The sequence below is a fragment of the Heterodontus francisci genome, chromosome 49 (genome assembly GCF_036365525.1).
Source record: "Heterodontus francisci isolate sHetFra1 chromosome 49, sHetFra1.hap1, whole genome shotgun sequence".
Classification (NCBI taxonomy): domain Eukaryota; kingdom Metazoa; phylum Chordata; class Chondrichthyes; order Heterodontiformes; family Heterodontidae; genus Heterodontus; species Heterodontus francisci.
In genome coordinates, this window is record NC_090419.1 from 14,426,506 (window position 1) to 14,451,130 (window position 24,625).

At 47.9% G+C, this 24,625-nt stretch overlaps 1 protein-coding gene across 7 annotated transcripts in view; it reads right to left on the reverse strand.

Annotated features, from left to right (window-relative positions):
- Nucleotides 1–24,625, reverse strand: part of LOC137358287 (IQ motif and SEC7 domain-containing protein 2-like) — a 133,888-nt gene that overhangs the window by 19,757 nt on the left and 89,506 nt on the right. For all 7 annotated transcript variants that reach the window (XM_068024203.1, XM_068024204.1, XM_068024200.1 and 4 more), the window contains one exon: nucleotides 13,842–14,003. In XM_068024203.1, the coding sequence (XP_067880304.1) occupies nucleotides 13,842–14,003 (162 nt within the window). The remainder of the gene's footprint in view (nucleotides 1–13,841; nucleotides 14,004–24,625) is intronic.

Here is a 24,625-nt window from a genome sequence, read left to right on the forward strand (position 1 = left end):
AACTCACTCCCTGGTATCTCTTATTCTATATTTAAACCACCCGAACCCCTCGATTAGATTCCAGTCTGTAACTCACTCCCGGGTATCTGTTATTCTATATATAAACCCCCCGAACCCCTCGATTAGATTCCCGTCTGTAACTCACTCCCGGGTATCTGTTATTCTATATATAAACCCCCCGAACCCCTCGATTAGATTCCCGTCTGTAACTCACTCCTGGGTATCTGTTATTCTATATATAAAGCACCCCCTGAACCCCTCGATTAGATTCCAGTCAGTAACTCACTCCCGGGTATCTGTTATTCTATATAGAAACCATCCCGAACCCCTCGATAATGTTCCACTCCGTAATTCACCCCCGGGTACCAGTTTTTCTATATACAAACCCCCCGAACCCCTCCATTAGATTCCAGTCGGTAACTCACTCCCTGGTATCTGTTATTCTATATATAAACCCCCCTGAACCCCTCGATTAGATTCCAGTCTGTAACTCACTCCCTGGTATCTCTTATTCTATATTTCAACCACCCGAACCCCTCGATTAGATTCCAGTCTGTAACTCACTCCCGGGTATCTGTTATTCTATATATAAACCCCCCGAACCCCTCGATTAGATTCCCGTCTGTAACTCACTCCCGGGTATCTGTTATTCTATATATAAACCCCCCGAACCCCTCGATTAGATTCCCGTCTGTAACTCACTCCTGGGTATCTGTTATTCTATATATAAAGCACCCCCTGAACCCCTCGATTAGATTCCAGTCAGTAACTCACTCCCGGGTATCTGTTACTCTATATAGAAACCATCCCGAACCCCTCGATAATGTTCCAGTCTGTAACTCACTCCTGGGTATCTGTTATTCTACATATAAACCCCCTGAACCCCTCGATCAGATCCCAGTCTATAACTCACTCCTGGGTATCTGCTTTTCTATATATAAACTCCTCGAACTCCTCGATTAGATTCCAGTCTGTAACTCACCCCCGGGTATCGGTTATTCTATATATAAACTCCCCGAACTCCTTGATTAGATTCCAGCCTGTAACTCACCCCCGGGTATCTGTTATTCTATATATAAACCACACCGAACCCCTCGATTAGATTCCAGTCTGTAACTCACTCCCTGGTATCTCTTATTCTATATTTAAACCACCCGAACCCCTCGATTAGATTCCAGTCTGTAACTCACTCCCGGATATCTGTTATTCTATACATAAACCCCACCGAACCCCTCGTTAGATTCCAGTCTGTAACTCACTCCTGGGAATCTGTTATTCTATATATAAACCACCCGAACCCCTCGATTAGATTCCAGTCTGTAACTCACTCCTGGGTATCTGTTATTCTGTATATAAACCCCACCGAACCCCTAGATTAGATTCCAGTCTGTAACTCACTCCCGGGTATCTGTTATTCTATATATAAACCCCCCGAACCCCTCGATTAGATTCCCGTCTGTAACTCACTCCCGGGTATCTGTTATTCTATATATAAACCCCCCGAACCCCTCGATTAGATTCCCGTCTGTAACTCACTCCTGGGTATCTGTTATTCTATATATAAAGCATCCCCTGAACCCCTCGATTAGATTCCAGTCAGTAACTCACTCCCGGGTATCTGTTACTCTATATAGAAACCAATACGAACCCCTCGATAATGTTCCAGTCCGTTAGTCACCCCCGGGTACCAGTTTTTCTATTTACAAACCCCCTGAACCCCTCCACTAGATTCCAGTCTGTAACTCACTCCCAGGTATCTGTTATTCGACATATAAACCCCCTGTACCCCTCGATTAGATTCCAGCCTGTAACTCACTCTCGGGTATCTGCTTTTCTATATATAAACTCCTCGAACTCCTCGATTAGATTCCAGTCTGTAACTCACCCCCGGGTATCGGTTATTCTATATATAAACTCCCTGAACTCCTTGATTAGATTCCAGCCTGTAACTCACCCCCGGGTATTGCTTATTCTATATATAAACCCCTCGATTAGATTCCTGTCTGCAGCTCACTCCCAAGTTTCTGTTATTCTATATATAAACTCCCCGAACCCCTCGATTAGTTTCCAGTCTGTAACTCACACCCGGGTATCTGCTTTTCTATATATAAGCTCCCCGAACCCCTCGATTAGATTCCAGTCTGTAACTCACTCCCGGGTATCTGCTTTTCTATATATAAACACCCCGAACTCCTCGATTAGATTCCAGCCTGTAACTCGCCCCCAGGTATCTGTTATTCTATATATAAACCACACCGAACCCCTCGATTAGATTCCAGTCTGTAACTCACTCCCGGGTATCTGTTATTCTATATAGAAACCATCCCGAACCCCTCGATAATGTTCCAGTCCGTAATTCACCCCCGGGTACCAGTTTGTCTATGTACAAACCCCCCGAACCCCTCCATTAGATTCCAGTCGGTAACTCACACCCGGGTATCTGTTATTCTACATATAAACCCCCTGAACCCCTCGATTAGATTCCAGTCTGTAACTCACTCCTGAGTATCTGTTATTCTACATATAAACCCCCTGAACCCCTCGATTAGATTCCAGTCTGTAACTCACTCCTGAGTATCTGTTATTCTATATATAAAGCACCCCCGAACCCCTCTATTAGATTTCTGTCTGTAACTCACTCCCTGGTATCTGTTATTCTATATATAAACCACCCTGAACCCCTCGATTAGATTCCAGTCTGTAACTCACTCCCTGGTATCTCTTATTCTATATTTAAACCACCCGAACCCCTCGATTAGATTCCAGTCTGTAACTCACTCCCGGGTATCTGTTATTCTATACATAAACCCCACCGAACCCCTCGTTAGATTCCAGTCTGTAACTCACTCCTGGGAATCTGTTATTCTATATATAAACCACCCGAAACCCTCGATTAGATTCCAGTCTGTAACTCACTCCTGGGTATCTGTTATTCTGTATATAAACCCCACCGAACCCCTGGATTAGATTCCAGTCTGTAACTCACTCCCGGGTATCTGTTATTCTATATATAAACCCCCCGAACCCCTCGATTAGATTCCCGTCTGTAACTCACTCCCGGGTATCTGTTATTCTATATATAAACCCCCCGAACCCCTCAATTAGATTCCCGTCTGTAACTCACTCCTGGGTATCTGTTATTCTATATATAAAGCACCCCCTGAACCCCTCGATTAGATTCCAGTCAGTAACTCACTCCCGGGTATCTGTTACTCTATATAGAAACCATCCCGAACCCCTCGATAATGTTCCAGTCCGTTAGTCACCCCCCGGTACCAGTTTTTCTATTTACAAACCCCCTGAACCCCTCCATTAGATTCCAGTCTGTAACTCACTCCCAGGTATCTGTTATTCTACATATAAACCCCCTGAACCCCTCGATCAGATTCCAGTCAAGAACTCACTCCTGGGTATCTGTTATTCTACATATAAACCCCCTGAACCCCTCGATCAGATCCCAGTCTATAACTCACTCCTGGGTATCTGCTTTTCTATATATAAACTCCTCGAACTCCTCGATTAGATTCCAGTCTGTAACTCACCCCCGGGTATCGGTTATTCTATATATAAACTCCCCGAACTCCTTGATTAGATTCCAGCCTGTAACTCACCCCCGGGTATTGCTTATTCTATATATAAACCCCTCGATTAGATTCCTGTCTGTAGCTCACTCCCAAGTTTCTGTTATTCTATATATAAACCCACCGAACCCCTCGATTAGATTCCACTCTGTAACTCACTCCTGGGTATATGTTATTCTCTATATAAACTCCCCGAACCCCTCGATTAGTTTCCAGTCTGTAACTCACTCCCGGGTATCTGCTTTTCTATATATAAGCTCCCCGAACCCCTCGATTAGATTCCAGTCTGGAACTCACTCCCGGGTATCTGCTTTTCTCTATATAAACACCCCGAACTCCTCGATAAGATTCCAGCCTGTAACTCGCCCCCAGGTATCTGTTATTCTATATATAAACCACACCGAACCCCTCGATTAGATTCCAGTCTGTAACTCACTCCCGGGTATCTGTTACTCTATATAGAAACCATCCCGAACCCCTCGATAATGTTCCAGTCCGTAATTCACCCCCGGGTAACAGTTTTTCTATATACAAACCCCCCGAACCCCTCCATTAGATTCCAGTCGGTAACTCACTCCCGGGTATCTGTTATTCTACATATAAACCCCCTGAACCCCTCGATTAGATTCCAGTCTGTAACTCACTCCTGAGTATCTGTTATTCTATATCTAAAGCACCCCCGAACCCCTCTATTAGATTTCTGTCTGTAACTCACTCCCTGGTATCTGTTATTCTATATATAAACCACCCTGAACCCCTCGATTAGATTCCAGTCTGTAACTCACTCCCTGGTATCTCTTATTCTATATTTAAACCACCCGAACCCCTCGATTAGATTCCAGTCTGTAACTCACTCCCGGGTATCTGTTATTCTATATATAAACCCCCCGAACCCCTCGATTAGATTCCCGTCTGTAACTCACTCCCGGGTATCTGTTATTCTATATATAAACCCCCCGAACCCCTCGATTAGATTCCCGTCTGTAACTCACTCCTGGGTATCTGTTATTCTATATATAAAGCACCCCCTGAACCCCTCGATTAGATTCCAGTCAGTAACTCACTCCCGGGTATCTGTTATTCTATATAGAAACCATCCCGAACCCCTCGATAATGTTCCACTCCGTAATTCACCCCCGGGTACCAGTTTTTCTATATACAAACCCCCCGAACCCCTCCATTAGATTCCAGTCGGTAACTCACTCCCTGGTATCTGTTATTCTATATATAAACCACCCTGAACCCCTCGATTAGATTCCAGTCTGTAACTCACTCCCTGGTATCTCTTATTCTATATTTCAACCACCCGAACCCCTCGATTAGATTCCAGTCTGTAACTCACTCCCGGGTATCTGTTATTCTATATATAAACCCCCCGAACCCCTCGATTAGATTCCCGTCTGTAACTCACTCCCGGGTATCTGTTATTCTATATATAAACCCCCCGAACCCCTCGATTAGATTCCCGTCTGTAACTCACTCCTGGGTATCTGTTATTCTATATATAAAGCACCCCCTGAACCCCTCGATTAGATTCCAGTCAGTAACTCACTCCCGGGTATCTGTTACTCTATATAGAAACCATCCCGAACCCCTCGATAATGTTCCAGTCCGTTAGTCACCCCCGGGTACCAGTTTTTCTATTTTCAAACCCCCTGAACCCCTCCATTAGATTCCAGTCTGTAACTCACTCCCAGGTATCTGTTATTCTACATATAAACCCCCTGAACCCCTCGATCAGATCCCAGTCTATAACTCACTCCTGGGTATCTGCTTTTCTATATATAAACTCCTCGAACTCCTCGATTAGATTCCAGTCTGTAACTCACCCCCGGGTATCGGTTATTCTATATATAAACTCCCCGAACTCCTTGATTAGATTCCAGCCTGTAACTCACCCCCGGGTATCTGTTATTCTATATATAAACCACACCGAACCCCTCGATTAGATTCCAGTCTGCAACTCACTCCCTGGTATCTCTTATTCTATATTTAAACCACCCGAACCCCTCGATTAGATTCCAGTCTGTAACTCACTCCCGGATATCTGTTATTCTATACATAAACCCCACCGAACCCCTCGTTAGATTCCAGTCTGTAACTCACTCCTGGGAATCTGTTATTCTATATATAAACCACCCGAACCCCTCGATTAGATTCCAGTCTGTAACTCACTCCTGGGTATCTGTTATTCTGTATATAAACCCCACCGAACCCCTAGATTAGATTCCAGTCTGTAACTCACTCCCGGGTATCTGTTATTCTATATATAAACCCCCCGAACCCCTCGATTAGATTCCCGTCTGTAACTCACTCCCGGGTATCTGTTATTCTATATATAAACCCCCCGAACCCCTCAATTAGATTCCCGTCTGTAACTCACTCCTGGGTATCTGTTATTCTATATATAAAGCATCCCCTGAACCCCTCGATTAGATTCCAGTCAGTAACTCACTCCCGGGTATCTGTTACTCTATATAGAAACCAATACGAACCCCTCGATAATGTTCCAGTCCGTTAGTCACCCCCGGGTACCAGTTTTTCTATTTACAAACCCCCTGAACCCCTCCACTAGATTCCAGTCTGTAACTCACTCCCAGGTATCTGTTATTCGACATATAAACCCCCTGTACCCCTCGATTAGATTCCAGCCTGTAACTCACTCTCGGGTATCTGCTTTTCTATATATAAACTCCTCGAACTCCTCGATTAGATTCCAGTCTGTAACTCACCCCCGGGTATCGGTTATTCTATATATAAACTCCCTGAACTCCTTGATTAGATTCCAGCCTGTAACTCACCCCCGGGTATTGCTTATTCTATATATAAACCCCTCGATTAGATTCCTGTCTGCAGCTCACTCCCAAGTTTCTGTTATTCTATATATAAACTCCCCGAACCCCTCGATTAGTTTCCAGTCTGTAACTCACACCCGGGTATCTGCTTTTCTATATATAAGCTCCCCGAACCCCTCGATTAGATTCCAGTCTGTAACTCACTCCCGGGTATCTGCTTTTCTATATATAAACACCCCGAACTCCTCGATTAGATTCCAGCCTGTAACTCGCCCCCAGGTATCTGTTATTCTATATATAAACCACACCGAACCCCTCGATTAGATTCCAGTCTGTAACTCACTCCCGGGTATCTGTTATTCTATATAGAAACCATCCCGAACCCCTCGATAATGTTCCAGTCCGTAATTCACCCCCGGGTACCAGTTTGTCTATGTACAAACCCCCCGAACCCCTCCATTAGATTCCAGTCGGTAACTCACACCCGGGTATCTGTTATTCTACATATAAACCCCCTGAACCCCTCGATTAGATTCCAGTCTGTAACTCACTCCTGAGTATCTGTTATTCTACATATAAACCCCCTGAACCCCTCGATTAGATTCCAGTCTGTAACTCACTCCTGAGTATCTGTTATTCTATATATAAAGCACCCCCGAACCCCTCTATTAGATTTCTGTCTGTAACTCACTCCCTGGTATCTGTTATTCTATATATAAACCACCCGAACCCCTCGATTAGATTCCAGTCTGTAACTCACTCCCTGGTATCTGTTATTCTAGAGATGAACCACCCGAACCCCTCGATTAGATTCCAGTCTGTAACTCACTCCCGGGTATCTGTTATTCTATATATAAAGCACCCCCGAACCCCTCTATTTGATTCCAATCTGTAACTCACTCCTGGGTATCTGTTATTCTATATATAAACCACCCGAACCCCTCGATTAGATTCCAGTCTGTAACTCACTCCTGGGTATCTGTTATTCTGTATATAAACCCCACCGAACCCCTAGATTAGATTCCAGTCTGTAACTCACTCCCAGGTATCTGTTATTCTATATATAAACCCCCCGAACCCCTCGATTAGATTCCAGTCTGTAACTCACTCCCTGGTATCTGTTATTCTATATATAAACCACCCGAACCCCTCGATTAGATTCCAGTCTGTAACTCACTCCCGGGTATCTGTTATTCTATACAGAAACCCCACCGAACCCCTCGATTAGATTCCAGTCTGTAACTCACTCCTGGGAATCTGTTATTCTATATATAAACCACCCGAACCCCTCGATTAGATTCCAGTCTGTAACTCACCCCCGGGTATCGGTTATTCTATATATAAACCCCCCGAACCCCTCGATTAGATTCCCGTCTGTAACTCACTCCCGGATATCTGTTATTCTATATATAAACCCCCCGAACCCCTCGATTAGATTCCCGTCTGTAACTCACTCCTGGGTATCTGTTATTCTATATATAAAGCACCCCGAACCCCTCGATTAGATTCCAATCTGTAACACACTCCCGGGTATCTCTTATTCTATATATAAACCCCACCGAACCCCTCGATTAGATTGCAGTCTGCAACTCAGTCCTGGGAATCTGTTATTCTGTATATAAACCCCACTGAACCCCGAGATTAGATTCCAGTCTGTAACTCAATCCCTGGTATCTGTTGTTATATTTGTAAACCCCCCGAACGCTCGATTAGATTCCAGTCAGTAACTCACTCCTGGGTATCTGTTATTCTATATATAAAGCACCCCCGAACCCCTTGATTAGATTCCAGTCTGTAACTCACTCCTGGGTATCCGTTATTCTATATATAAACCCCCCGAACCCCTCGATTTGATTCCAGTCTGTAACTCACTCCCGGGTATCTGTTATTCTATATATAAACCCCCCAAACTCCTCCATTAGATTCCAGTCTGTAACTCACTCCTGGGTATCTGTTATTCTATATATAAACCCCCGAACCCCTCGATTAGATTCCAGTCTGTAACTCACTCCCGGGTATCTGTTATTCTAAATGTAAACCCCCCGAACCGCTCGATTAGATTCCAGTCTGTAACTCACTCCTGGGTATCTGTTATTCTATATATAAACCCCCGAACCCCTCGATTAGATTCCAGTCTGTAACTCACTCCCGGGTATCTGTTATTCTAAATGTAAACCCCCCGAACCCCTCGATTAGATTCCAGACTGTAACACACTCCCAAGTTTTGTTATTCTATATATAAACCCACCGAATCCCTCAATTAGATTCCACTCTGTAACTCACTCCTGGGTTTATGTTATTCTCTATATAAACTCCCCGAACCCCTCGACTAGATTCCAGTCTGTAATTCACTCCCGGGTATCTGCTTTTCTATATATAAACTCCCCGAACCCCTCGATTAGATTCCAGTCTGTAACTCACTCCCGGGTATCTGTTATTCTATATATAAAGCACCCCCGAACCCCTCTATTTGATTCCAATCTGTAACTCACTCCTGGGTATCTGTTATTCTATATATAAAGCACCCCCGAACTCCTGGATTAGATTCCAGTCTGCAACTCACTCCCTGGTATCTGTTATTCTATATATAAACCCCCCAAACTCCTCCATTAGATTCCAGTCTGTAACTCACTCCCTGGTATCTGTTATTCTATATATAAACCACCTGAACCCCTCGATTAGATTCCAGTCTGTAACTCACTCCCGGGTATCTGTTATTCTATATATAAACCACCCGAACCCCTCGATTAGATTCCAGTCTGTAACTCACTCCCTGGTATCTGTTATTCTATATATAAACCCCCCAAACTCCTCCATTAGATTCCAGTCTGTAACTCACTCCCTGGTATCTGTTATTCTATATATAAACCACCTGAACCCCTCGATTAGATTCCAGTCTGTAACTCACTCCCGGGTATCTGTTATTCTATATATAAACCACCCGAACCCCTCGATTAGATTCCAGTCTGTAACTCACTCCCGGGTATCTGCTTTTCTATATATAAACCACACCGAACCCCTCGATTAGATTCCAGCCTGTAACTCGCCCCCAGGTATCTGTTATTCTATATATAAACCACACCGAACCCCTCGATTAGATTCCAGCCTGTAACTCGCCCCCAGGTATCTGTTATTCTATATATAAACCACACCGAACCCCTCGATTAGATTCCAGTCTGTAACTCACTCCCGGGTATCTGTTATTCTATATATAAACCACACCGAACCCCTCGATTAGATTCCAGTCTGTAACTCACTCCCGGGTATCTGCTTTTCTATATATAAACACCCCGAACTCCTCGATTAGATTCCAGCCTGTAACTCGCCCCCAGGTATCTGTTATTCTATATATAAACCACACCGAACCCCTCGATTAGATTCCAGTCTGTAACTCACTCCCGGGTATCTGTTATTCTATATATAAACTCCTCGAACTCCTCGATTAGATTCCAGTCTGTAACTCACCCCCGGGTATCGGTTATTCTATATATAAACTATAGGGCATTTAAGTGGTCATTGGATAGACATATGGATGTAAATGGAATAGTGTAGGTCAGATGATCGGCGCAACATCGAGGGCCGAAGGGCCTGTACTGCGCTGTAATATTCTAATTCTAATTCTAATTCTAACTCCCCGAACTCCTTGATTAGATTCCAGCCTGTAACTCAGTCCCGGGTATCTGTTATTCTATATATAAACCACACCGAACCCCTCGATTAGATTCCAGTCTGTAACTCACTCCCGGGTATCTGTTATTCTATATATAACACCCCGAACCCCTCGATTAGATTCCAGTCTGTAACTCACTCCCGGGTATCTGTTATTCTATCTATAAACCACACCGAACCCCTCGATTAGATTCCAGTCTGTAACTCACTCCCGGGTATCTGTTATTCTATATATAAACCACACCGAACCCCTCGATTAGATTCCAGTCTGTAACTCACTCTCGGGTATCTGCTTTTCTATATATAAACTCCTGAACCCCTCGATTAGATTCCAGTCTGTAACTCACTCCCGGGTATCTGCTTTTCGATATATAAACTCCTCGAACCCCTCGATTAGATTCCAGCCTGTAACTCGCCCCCAGGTATCTGTTATTCTATATATAAACCACACCGAACCCCTCGATTAGATTCCAGTCTGTAACTCACTCCCGGGTATCTGTTATTCTATATATAAACCCCCCCGAACCCCTCGATTAGATTCCAGTCTGTAACTCACTCCCGGGTATCTGTTATTCTATATATAAACCACACCGAACCCCTCGATTAGATTCCAGTCTGTAACTCACTCCCGGGTATCTGTTATTCTATATATAAACCCCCCCGAACCCCTCGATTAGATTCCAGTCTGTAACTCACTCCCGGGTATCTGTTATTCTATATATAAACCACACCGAACCCCTCGATTAGATTCCAGTCTGTAACTCACTCTCGGGTATCTGCTTTTTTATATATAAACTCCTGAACCCCTCGATTAGATTCCAGTCTGTAACTCACTCCCGGGTATCTGCTTTTCGATATATAAACTCCTCGAACCCCTCGATTAGATTCCAGCCTGTAACTCGCCCCCAGGTATCTGTTATTCTATATATAAACCACACCGAACCCCTCGATTAGATTCCAGCCTGTAACTCACTCCCAGGTATCTGTTATTCTATATATAAACCACACCGAACCCCTCGATTAGATTCCAGTCTGTAACTCACTCCCGGGTATCTGCTTTTCTATATATAAACACCCCGAACTCCTCGATTAGATTCCAGCCTGTAACTCGCCCCCAGGTATCTGTTATTCTATATACAAACCCCCCGAACCCCTCCATTAGATTTCAGTCGGTAACTCACTCCCGGGTATCTGTTATTCTACATATAAACCCCCTGAACCCCTCGATTAGATTCTAGTCTGTAACTCACTCCTGAGTATCTGTTATTCTATATATCAAGCACCCCCGAACCCCTCGATTTGATTCCAATCTGTAACTCACTCCCGGGTATCTGTTATTCTACATATCAACCCCACCGACCTGCTCGATTAGATTCCAGTCTGCAACTCACTCCTGGGTATCTGTTATTCTGTATATAAACCCCACTGAACCCCTAGATTAGATTCCAGTCTGTAACTCACCCCCGGGTATCAGTTAATCGATATATAAACACCCCCGAACCCCTCAAATAGATTTGAGTCTGTAACTCACTCCCGGGTATCTGTTATTCTACATATAAACCCCCCGAACCCCTCGATTAGATTCCAGTCTGTAACTCACTCCCGGGTTTCTTTTATTCTATATATAAACCCCCCTGAACCCCTCGATTAGACTTCAGTCTGTAACTCACTCCCGGGTATCTGTTATTCTATATATAAACCCCCCGAACCCCTCGATTAGATTCCAGTCTGTAACTCACCCCCGGGTATATGTTATTCTATATATAAACCACCCGAACCCCTCGATTAGACGTCAGTCTGTAACTCACTCCCGGGTATCTGTTATTCGATATATAAACCACCCGAACCCCTCGATTCGATTCCAGTCTGTAACTCACTCCCGGGTTTCTTTTATTCTATACATAAACCCCCCCGAACCCCTCGATTAGACTTCAGTCTGTATCTCACTCCTGGGTATCTGTTATTCAATATATAAACCCCCCGAACCCCTCGATTAGATTCCAGTCTGTAATTCACTCCCGGGTATCAGTTATTCTATATATAAGCCCCCCGAACCCCTCGATTAGATTCCAGTCTGTAACTCACTCCCGGGTATCTGTTATTCTATATATAAACCTACCGAACCCCTCGATTAGACTTCAGTCTGTATCTCACTCCCGGGTATCTGTTATTCTATATATAAACCTACCGAACCCCTCGATTAGATTCCAGTCTGTAACTCACTCCCGGGTGTCTGTTATTCTATATATAAACCCCCCGAACCCCTCGATTAGATTCCAGTCTGTAACTCACTCCCGGGTATCTGTTATTCTATATATAAACCCCCCGAACCCCTCGATTAAATTCCAGTCTGTATCTCACTCCCGGGTATCTGTTATTCTATATATAAACCTACCGAACCCCTCTATTAGATTCCAGTCTGTAACTCACTCCTGGGTATCTGTTATTCTATATATAAACCCCCCGATTAGATTCCAGTCTGTAACTCACTCCCGGGTATCTGTTATTCTATATATAAACCCCCCGAACCCCTCGATTAGATTCCAGTCTGTAACTCACTCCCGGGTATCTGTTTTTCTATATATAAACCACCCGAACCCCTCGATTAGATTCCAGTCTGTAACTCACTCCCGGGTATCTGTCATTCTATATATAAACCCTCCGAACCCCTCGATTAGATTCCAGTCTGTAACTCACTCCCGGGTATCTGTTATTCTACATATAAACCACCCGAACCCCTCGTTTGGATTCCCGTCTGTAACTCACTCCCGGGTATCTGTTATTCTATTCTAAACCCCCCGAACCCCTCGATTAGATTCCAGTCTGTAACTCACTCCCGGGTATCTGTTATTCTATATATAAACCCCCCGAACCCCTCGATTAGATTTCAGTCTGTAACTCACTCCCAGGTATCTGTTATTCTATATATAAACCACCCGAACCCCTCGATTAGATTCCAGTCTGTAACTCACTCCCGGGTATCTGTTATTCTTTATATAAACACCCCGAACCCCTCGATTAGATTCCAGTCTGTCACTCACTCCCGGGTATCTGTTATTCTATCTATAAACCACCCGAACCCCTCGATTAGATTCCAGTCTGTAACTCACTCCCGGGTATCTGTTATTCTTTATATAAACACCCCGAACCCCTCGATTAGACTTCAGTCTGTAACTCACCCCCGGGTGTCTGTTATTCTATCTATAAACCACCCGAACCCCTCGATTAGTCTCCAGTCTAATGATTTAACAGTTGCTTTGTAAGTGTATGCCTCTGGGTGGCAGTGACGCACTCTGCATTCAGGTTGGGTGACCGTATTTTGCCAACTGAATCTGGGGTCCCACAGCCCGACAAGCACCCCTCACACCATCCGAGGCTGCAGACTGGGCTCTGTTCCGGGTCCTGGGATGTCCCGACTACAGGCGTCTCCCGTTAATTTGTTTACCAGCGCCTCTCCCCGTTGCTCACTTTGGCTCTGGGGTCGTTCTGAATTGATATGAACTCCCGCGGTGGTGAATAATTCGGATATTCGCTCAGGGACGAGTTTCGGATGAGGCGGAGGATGGGTCAGTGACTGACGGCAGTGGACACCATGACTGAGCAGGGGCATTCCCTGGAAAATGGGGAGGGAGGGGGTCACCTGACTTTAGCCACCCGAGAAGCAGTTCCTTGATGACTGAGACTGACTGTCAATCGCAGGGTTTGTTTATTCCTCACCTTCTGGCTTCTGGGCGTGCTCGAACGGAGGTAAACACACACACACACACACACACATCACCGCCTTTCCAATACTTACACTCCACTCGATATTTCTCCATCTCCTGGACCTCTGCAACAGACTCACGGAGGTCGCTGGCAAACCTGGTGCGGTCCTGCACGCTGGGTGCGTTGAAGATAATCAGGATCTTCTTCTCCGCGCTGGGGATGGACGAGGCCAGCTTGATGCCGTGGGAGTAATCTGGGTAAGGAGAGAGAGAGAGAGAGAGAAGTTGTTAGAGGACTGCAGGACTAGGAAGGGGGAAGCGGATGCGGTTGATGGTAACAATGCCGCAGTGCGGGGTGAAACTGGATGGGCTGGCGTAGGACTCGGGGTCACGGCCATGGTGACGCCCTGACGGAGGTAAATATGGCCCACAAAACCCTCGACCTACAACAAATATGGCCATCCTCATCCCACGCCAAACAAGGCCACCTTCACCCAACAACAAACATGGTCACCCTCGACTAACAACAAACACGGTCACCCTCGCCGCAAAACAAACGTGGCCACTCTCACCACACAACAAATGTGGCCACCTTCACCCAACAACAAACGTGGCCACCCTCGCCCCATAACAACCATGGCCATGCTCGACCAACAACAAACATAGCCACCCTCGACCAACAACAAACGTGGCCACCATCTCCCCATAACAAATGTGGCCACCCATTCCCCACAACAAACATGGCCATCTTCACCCAACAATAAACATGGCCACCCTCTCCCCACAACAAATCTGGCCACCCTCTCCCCACAACAAATCTGGCCACCTTCACCCAACAACAAACCCGGTCATCTTCGACCAACAACAAACGTGGCCACCGTGGACCAACACAAACGTGGCCAACCTCGCCCCACAACAAACATGGCCACCCTTGACCAACAACAAACATGGCCGCACTCACCCAACAACAAACGTGACCAGCCGCGCCCAAAAACAAACATGACAACCCTTGCCCAACAACAAACGTCACCACCCTCGCCCAACAACAAACGTGGCCACCCTTGCCCAACAACAAACGTGGCCACCCTCTCCCCACAACAAATGGGCCATCCTCTCCCCACAACAAACATGGCCACCCACGTCCCACAACAAACATGGCCACCCTCTCCTCACAACAAATGTGGTTACCCTCGCCCAACAACAAACGTGGCCACCCTTGCCCAACAACAAACATGTCCACCTTCACCCAACAACAAACGTGGCCACCCTCACCCAACAACAATCATGTCCACCTTCGCCCAACAACAAACATGGCCACCATCGGCAAATATCAAACGTGGCCACCTTCACCCAACAACAAACATGGCCACCCTCGCCCCATAACAAACATGGCCACCCCCTGCAAACAACAAACATGACCACCCTCGCCCAACAACAAACGTGTCCACCTTCACCCAACAACAAACGTGTCCACCCTTGCCCAACAACGAACATGTCCACCTTGGCCCAACAAGAAACATTTCCACCTTCACCCAACAACAAACATGGCCACCCTCTCCCCACAACAAACATGGCCACCTTCACCCAACAATAAACATGGCCACCCTCTCCCCATAACAAACATCGCCACCTTCACCCAACAACAAACATGGCCACCCTTGCCCAACAACAAACATGGCCACCTTCACCCAACAACAAACATGGCCACCCTTGCCCAACAAACATGGCCACCTTCACCCAATAACAAACATGGCCACCCACTCCCCACAACAAATGTGGCCACCTTTGCCCAACAACAAACATGGCCACCTTCAACCATAAACAAATGTGGCCACCCTCGCCCAACATCAAACATGACCACCCTCGCCCAACAGCAAACCTGGCCACCCTCACCAACAACAAACATGGCCACCTTCGCTCAACAACAAACATGGCCACCCTTGCCCAACAACAAACATGGCAACCTTCACCCAACAACAAACATGTCCACACTCGCCTAACAACAAACATGGCCACCTTCACCCAACAACAAATGTGACCAGCTGCACCCAAAAACAAACATGACAACCTTTGCCCAACAACATACGTGACCACGCTCGCCCAACAAATATGACCACCCTCGCCCAACAACAAACGTGACCACCCTCGCCCAACAACAAATATGAGCACCCTCGCCCAACAAGGAACGTGACCACCCTCGCCCAACAATAAATATGACCACCCTCGCCCAACAACAAACGTGGCCACCTTCGACCCACAACAAACGTGGCCACCTTCACCCAACAACAAACATGGCCACACTCTCCCCACAACAAATCTGGCCACCTTCACCCAACAACAAACCTGGTCACCTTAGACCAACAACAAACGTGACCAGCCGCACCCAAAAACAAACATGACAACCCTTGCCCAACAACAAACGTCACCACCCTCACCCAACAACAAACGTGGCCACCCTCGCCCAACAACAAACGTGGCCACCCTTGCTCAACAACAAACATGTCCACCTTCACCCAAAAACAAACATGGCCACCCTCTCCCCACAACAAATGTGGCCACCCTCTCCCCACAACAAACATGGCCACCCTCGCCCCACAACAAACACGGCCACCCTCTCCCCACAACAAATGTGGTTACCCTCGCCCAACAACAAACGTGACCACCCTCGCCCAACAACAAACAAATCCACATTCACCCAACAACAAACGTGGCCACCCGTGCCCAACAACAAACATGTCCACATTCACCCAACAACAAACGTGGCCACCCTCATCCAACAATAAACATGTCCACCTTCACCCAACAACAAACATGGCCACCATCGCCAAACATCAAACGTGGCCACCTTCACCCAACAACAAACATGGCCACCCTCGCCCCAGAACAAACATTGCCACCTTCACCCAACAACAAACGTGGCCACCCTCTCCCCACAACAAACATGTCCACCTTCACCCAACAACAAATGTGGCCACACTCGCCCAACAAGAAACATTTCCACCTTCACCCAACAACAAACATGGCCATCCTCTCCCCACAGCAAATGTGGCCACCCACGCCCAACAACAAACATGGCCATCCTCTCCCCAGAACAAACATGTCTACCTTCGCCCAACAACAAACATGGCCACCTTCACCCAACAACAAACATGGCCATCCTCTCCCCACAACAAACAAGACCACCCTTGCCCAACAACAAAGATGGCCACCCTCGCCCAACAACAAACATGGCCACCCTCTCCCACAACAAACATGGCCACCTTCACCCAACAAACATGGCCACCTTCGCCCAACAACAAACGTGGCCACCTTCGCCCCACAACAAACGTGGCCACCTTCGCCCAACAACAAACACGGCCACATTTACACAACAACAAACATGGCCACCCTCTCCCACAACAAACATGTCCACCTTCGCCCAACAACAAACACGGCCACATTTACACAACAACAAACATGGCCACCCTTGCACAACAACAAACAAGACCACCTTCACCCAACAAGAAACATGGCCACCCTAGCCCAACAACAAACATGGCCACCCTCTCCCACAACAAACATGGCCACCTTCACCCAACAAACATGTCCACCTTCACCCAGCAACAAACATGTCCACCTACGCCCAACAACAAACGAGGCCACCTTCGCCCCACAACAAACGTGGCCACCGTCGCCCCACAACAAACATGTCCACCTTCGCCCAACAACAAACACGGCCACCTTCACCCAACAACAAACATGGCCACCCTATTCCCACAACAAACATGGCCACCTTCACTCAACAACAAACATGGCCACCTTCTCCCCACAACAAAAGTGGCCACCCTCGCCCAACAACAAACATGTCCACCTTCGCCCAACAACAAACACGGCCACCTTCACCCAACAACAAACATGGCCACCCTATTCCCACAACAAACATGGCCACCTTCAACCAACAACAAACATGGCCACCTTCTCCCCACAACAAAAGTGGCCACCCTCGCCCAACAACAAACATGTCGACTTTCATCCAACAACAAACATGTCCACCTTCACCCAGCAACAAACATGTCCACCTACACCCAACAACAAACATGGCCACCCTCACCCCACAAAAAACATGGCCACCTTCACCCAACAACAAACATGGCCACCCTCTCCCCACAACAAACATGGCCATCTTCACCCAACAACAAACATGGCCACCCTCTCCCCACAACAAACATCGACACCTTCACCCAACAACAAACATGGCCACCCTTGCCCAACAACAAACATGGCCACCTTCATCCAACAACAAACATGGCCACCCTTGCCCAAACAACATGGCCACCTTCACCCAATAACAAACATGGCCACCCTCTCCCCACAACAAACATGGCCACCCACTCCCCACATCAAATGTGGCCACCTTTGCCAACAACAAACATGTCCACCTTCATCCAACAACAAACATGGCCACCTTCAACCATAAACAAATGTGACCACCCTCGCCCAACATCAAACATGACCACCCTCGCCCAACAACAAAGCTGGCGACCCTCACCAACAACAAACATGGCCACCTTCGCTCAACAAACATGGCCACCCTTGCTCAACAACAAACATGGCCACCTTCACCCAATAACAAACATGGTCACCCGCGCCCAACAACAAACATGTCCACACTCGCCCAACAACCAACGTGACCACGCTCGCCCAACAACAAATAAGACCACCCTCGCCCAACAACAAACGTGACCACCCTCGCCCAACAAACATGACCACCCTCGCCCAACAAAAGTGGCCATCTTCACCCAACAACAAACATGGCCACTTTCGCCCCACAACAAACGTGGCCACCATCGACCAACAACAAACATGGCCACCCTCGCCCCACAACAAACATTGCCACCTTCACCCAACAAAAAACATTGTCACCCTTTCCCTACAACAAATGTGGCTACCCTCGCCCAACAACAAACATGGCCACACTATTCCCACAACAAACATGGCCACCTTCACCCAACAACAAACATGGCCACCTTCTCCCCACAACAAAAGTGGCCACCCTCGCCCAACAACAAACATGTCGACTTTCATCCAACAACAAACATGTCCACCTTCACCCAGCAACAAACATGTCCACCTACACCCAACAACAAACATGGCCACCCTCACCCCACAAAAAACATGGCCACCTTCACCCAACAACAAACATGGCCACCCTCTCCCCACAACAAACATGGCCATCTTCACCCAACAACAAACATGGCCACCCTCTCCCCACAACAAACATCGACACCTTCACCCAACAACAAACATGGCCACCCTTGCCCAACAACAAACATGGCCACCCTCTCCCCACAACAAACATCGACACCTTCACCCAACAACAAACATGGCCACCCTTGCCCAACAACAAACATGGCCACCTTCATCCAACAACAAACATGGCCACCCTTGCCCAAACAACATGGCCACCTTCACCCAATAACAAACATGGCCACCCTCTCCCCACAACAAACATGGCCACCCACTCCCCACATCAAATGTGGCCACCTTTGCCAACAACAAACATGTCCACCTTCATCCAACAACAAACATGGCCACCTTCAACCATAAACAAATGTGACCACCCTCGCCCAACATCAAACATGACCACCCTCGCCCAACAACAATCATGACCACCCTCGCCCAACAACAAACATGGCTACCCTTTCCCAACAACAATCATGTCCACATTCACCCAACAGCAAACATGGCCACCTTCACCCAACAACAATCATGCCCATATTCACCCAACAACAAACATGTCCACCTTCGCCCAAAAACAAACATGACCACCCTCGCCCAACAACAAACATGTCCACCTTCGCCCAACAACAAACATGACCACCCTCGCCCAACAACAAACATGTCCACCTTCACCCGACGACAAACATGACCACCTTCATCCAACAACAAACAATGACGACCCTTGCCCAACAACAAGCATGACCACCCTCGCCAGCAACAAACGTGACCACCTTCGCCCAACAACAAACAATGACCACCCTCGACCAACAACAAACATGACCACCCACGACCAACAACAAATAATGACCACCCTCGACCAACAACAAACATGTCCACCCTCGCCCAACAACAAAGGAGACCTCCCTCGTCCAACAACAAACAATGACCACTCTCGTCCAACAACAAACGTGACCACGCTCGCCCAACAAACATATGCACCCTCGCCCAACAACAAACATGACCACCCTCGCCCAACAACAAACATGTCCACCCTCGCCCAACAACAAATGTGACCACCTTCACCGGACAACAAATGTGACCACCCTCGCCCAACAAACTTGACAACCCTCGCCCAACAAAAAACATATCCACCTTCACCCAACAACAAACATGACCACCCTCGCCCAACAACAAATGTGACCACCCTCGCCCAACAATCATGACCACCCTCGCCCAACAAACATGGCCACCCTTGCCCAACAACAATCATGTCCACATTCACCCAACAACAAACATGTCCACCTTCGCCCAAAAACAAACATGACCACCCTCGCCCAACAACAAACATGTCCACCTTCGCCCAACAACAAACATGACCACCCTCGTCCAACAACAAACATGTCCACCTTCACCAGACGACAAACATGACCACCTTCATCCAACAACAAACAATGACGACCCTTGCCCAACAACAAGCATGACCACCCTCGCCAGCAACAAACGTGACCACCTTCGCCCAACAACAAACAATGACCACCCTCGACCAACAACAAACATGACCACCCACGACCAACAACAAATAATGACCACCCTCGCCCAACAACAAAGGAGACCTCCCTCGTCCAACAACAAACAATGACCACTCTCGTCCAACAACAAACGTGACCACGCTCGCCCAACAAACATATCCACTCTCGCCCAACAACAAACATGGCCACCCTCGCCCAACAACAAACGTGACCACCTTCACCGGACAACAAATGTGACCAACCTCACCGAACCACAAACGGGACCACCTTCACCCAACAACAAATGTGACCACCCTCGGCCAGCAACAAACATGTCCACCCTCGCCCAAGAACAAACGTGACCACCTTCACCCAACAACGAATGTGACCACCCTCACCCAACAACAAACATGTCCACCCTCGCCCAACAACAAACATGGCCACCCTCGCCCAACAACAAACGTGACCACCTTCACCGGACAACAAATGTGACCAACCTCACCGAACCACAAACGGGACCACCTTCACCCAACAACAAACATGGCCACCCTCGCCCAACAACAAACGTGACCACCTTCACCGGACAACAAACGTGACCAACTTCACCCAACAACGAATGTGACCACCCTCGCCCAACAAACGTGACCACCCTCGCCCAACAACAAATGTGACCACCCTCGCCCAACAAACGTGGCCACCTTCACCCAACAGCAAACGTGGCCACCCTTGCCCAACAACAAATGTGACCACCCTCGCCCAACAAACATGGCCACCCTCGCCCAACAACAAACATAACCACCCTCGCCCAACAGTGTGACCGCCCTTGCCCAACAACAAACATGACCACCCTCGCCCAACAGCAAACATGGGCACCATCGCCCAACAACAAATGTGATCACTCTCGCCCAAAAACAAATGTGATCACCCTCGCCCAACAAGTGTGACCACCCTCGCCCAACAACAAACAGACCACCCTCGCCCAACAAATGTGACCACCCTCGCCCAACAACAAATGTGACCACCCTCGCCCAACAAGTGTGACCACCCTCGCCCAACAACAAACATGTCCACCCTCGCCCAACAACAAATGTGACCACCCTCGCCCAACAAGTGTGACCACCATCGCCCAACAACAAACATGTCCACCCTCGCCCAACAACAAATGTGACCACCCTCGCCCAACAAGTGTGACCACCCTCGCCCAACAAACTTGACCACCCTCGCCCAACAAAAAACATGTCCACCTTCACCCAACAACAAACATGACCACCCTTGCCCAACAACAAATGTGACCACCCTCGCCCAACAACAATCATGACCACCCTCGCCCAACAACAAACATGGCCACCCTTGCCCAACAACAATCATGTCCACATTCACCCAACAGCAAACATGGCCACCTTCACCCAACAACAATCATGCCCATATTCACCCAACAACAAACATGTCCACCTTCGCCCAAAAACAAACATGACCACCCTCGCCCAACAACAAACATGTCCACCTTCGCCCAACAACAAACATGACCACCCTCGCCCAACAACAAACATGTCCACCTTCACCCGACGACAAACATGACCACCTTCATCCAACAACAAACAATGACGACCCTTGACCAACAACAAGCATGACCACCCTCGCCAGCAACAAACGTGACCACCTTCGCCCAACAACAAACATGACCACCCTCGACCAACAACAAACATGACCACCCTCGCCAGCAACAAACGTGACCACCTTCGCCCAACAACAAACATGACCACCCTCGACCAACAACATATAATGACCACCCTCGCCCAACAACAAACATGTCCACCCTCGCCCAACAACAAAGGAGACCTCCCTCGTCCAACAACAAACAATGACCACTCTCGTCCAACAACAAACGTGACCACGCTCGCCCAACAAACATATGCACCCTCGCCCAACAACAAACATGGCCACCCTCGCCCAACAACAAACATGTCCACCCTCGCCCAACAACAAACGTGACCATCTTCACCGGACAACAAATGTGACCACCCTCGCCCAACAAACTTGACCACCCTCGCCCAACAAAAAACATGTCCACCTTCACCCAAATTCAAACATGACCACCCTCGCCCAACAACAAATGTGACCACCCTCGCCCAACAATCATGACCACCCTCGCCCAACAAACATGGCCACCCTTGCCCAACAACAATCATGTCCACATTCACCCAACAGCAAACATGGCCACCTTCACCCAACAACAATCATGCTCATATTCACCCAACAATAAACATGTCCACCTTCGCCCAAAAACAAACATGACCACCCTCGCCCAACAACAAACATGTCCACCTTCGCCCAACAACAAACATGACCACCCTCGTCCAACAACAAACATGTCCACCTTCACCAGACGACAAACATGACCACCTTCATCCAACAACAAACAATGACGACCCTTGCCCAACAACAAGCATGACCACCCTCGCCAGCAACAAACGTGACCACCTTCGCCCAACAACAAACAATGACCACCCTCGACCAACAACAAACATGACCACCCACGACCAACAACAAATAATGACCACCCTCGACCAACAACAAACATGTCCACCCTCGCCCAACAACAAAGGAGACCTCCCTCGTCCAACAACAAACAATGACCACTCTCGCCCAACAACAAACGTGACCACGCTCGCCCAACAAACATATCCACCCTCGACCAACAACAAACATGGCCACCCTCGCCCAACAAACATGTCCACCCTCACCCAACAACAAACGTGACCACCTTCACCGGACAACAAATGTGACCAACCTCACCCAACCACAAACGGGACCACCTTCACCCAACAACAAATGTGACCACCCTCGCCCAGCAACAAACATGACCACCCTCACCCAACAACAAACGGGACCACCTTCACCCAACAACAAATGTGACCACCCTCGCCCAACAACAAACATGTCCACCTTCACCCAACAACAAACGTGACCATCCTCGCCAGCAACAAACGTGACCACCTTCGCCCAACAACAAACAATGACCACCCTCGACCAACAACAAACATGACCACCCTCGACCAACAACAAATAATGACCACCCTCGACCAACAACAAACATGTCCACCCTCGCCCAACAACAAAGGAGACCTCCCTCGTCCAACAACAAACAATGACCACTCTCGTCCAACAACAAACGTGACCACGCTCGCCCAACAAACATATGCACCCTCGCCCAACAACAAACATGACCACCCTCGCCCAACAACAAACATGTCCACCCTCGCCCAACAACAAATGTGACCACCTTCACCGGACAACAAATGTGACCACCCTCGCCCAACAAACTTGACAACCCTCGCCCAACAAAAAACATATCCACCTTCACCCAACAACAAACATGACCACCCTCGCCCAACAACAAATGTGACCACCCTCGCCCAACAATCATGACCACCCTCGCCCAACAAACATGGCCACCCTTGCCCAACAACAATCATGTCCACATTCACCCAACAGCAAACATGCTCATATTCACCCAACAACAAACATGTCCACCTTCGCCCAAAAACAAACATGACCACCCTCGTCCAACAACAAACATGTCCACCTTCACCAGACGACAAACATGACCACCTTCATCCAACAACAAACAATGACGACCCTTGCCCAACAACAAGCATGACCACCCTCGCCAGCAACAAACGTGACCACCTTCGCCCAACAACAAACAATGACCACCCTCGACCAACAACAAACATGACCACCCACGACCAACAACAAATAATGACCACCCTCGCCCAACAACAAAGGAGACCTCCCTCGTCCAACAACAAACAATGACCACTCTCGTCCAACAACAAACGTGACCACGCTCGCCCAACAAACATATCCACTCTCGCCCAACAACAAACATGGCCACCCTCGCCCAACAACAAACGTGACCACCTTCACCGGACAACAAATGTGACCAACCTCACCGAACCACAAACGGGACCACCTTCACCCAACAACAAATGTGACCACCCTCGGCCAGCAACAAACATGTCCACCCTCGCCCAACAACAAACATGGCCACCCTCGCCCAACAACAAACGTGACCACCTTCACCGGACAACAAATGTGACCAACCTCACCGAACCACAAACGGGACCACCTTCACCCAACAACAAACATGGCCACCCTCGCCCAAC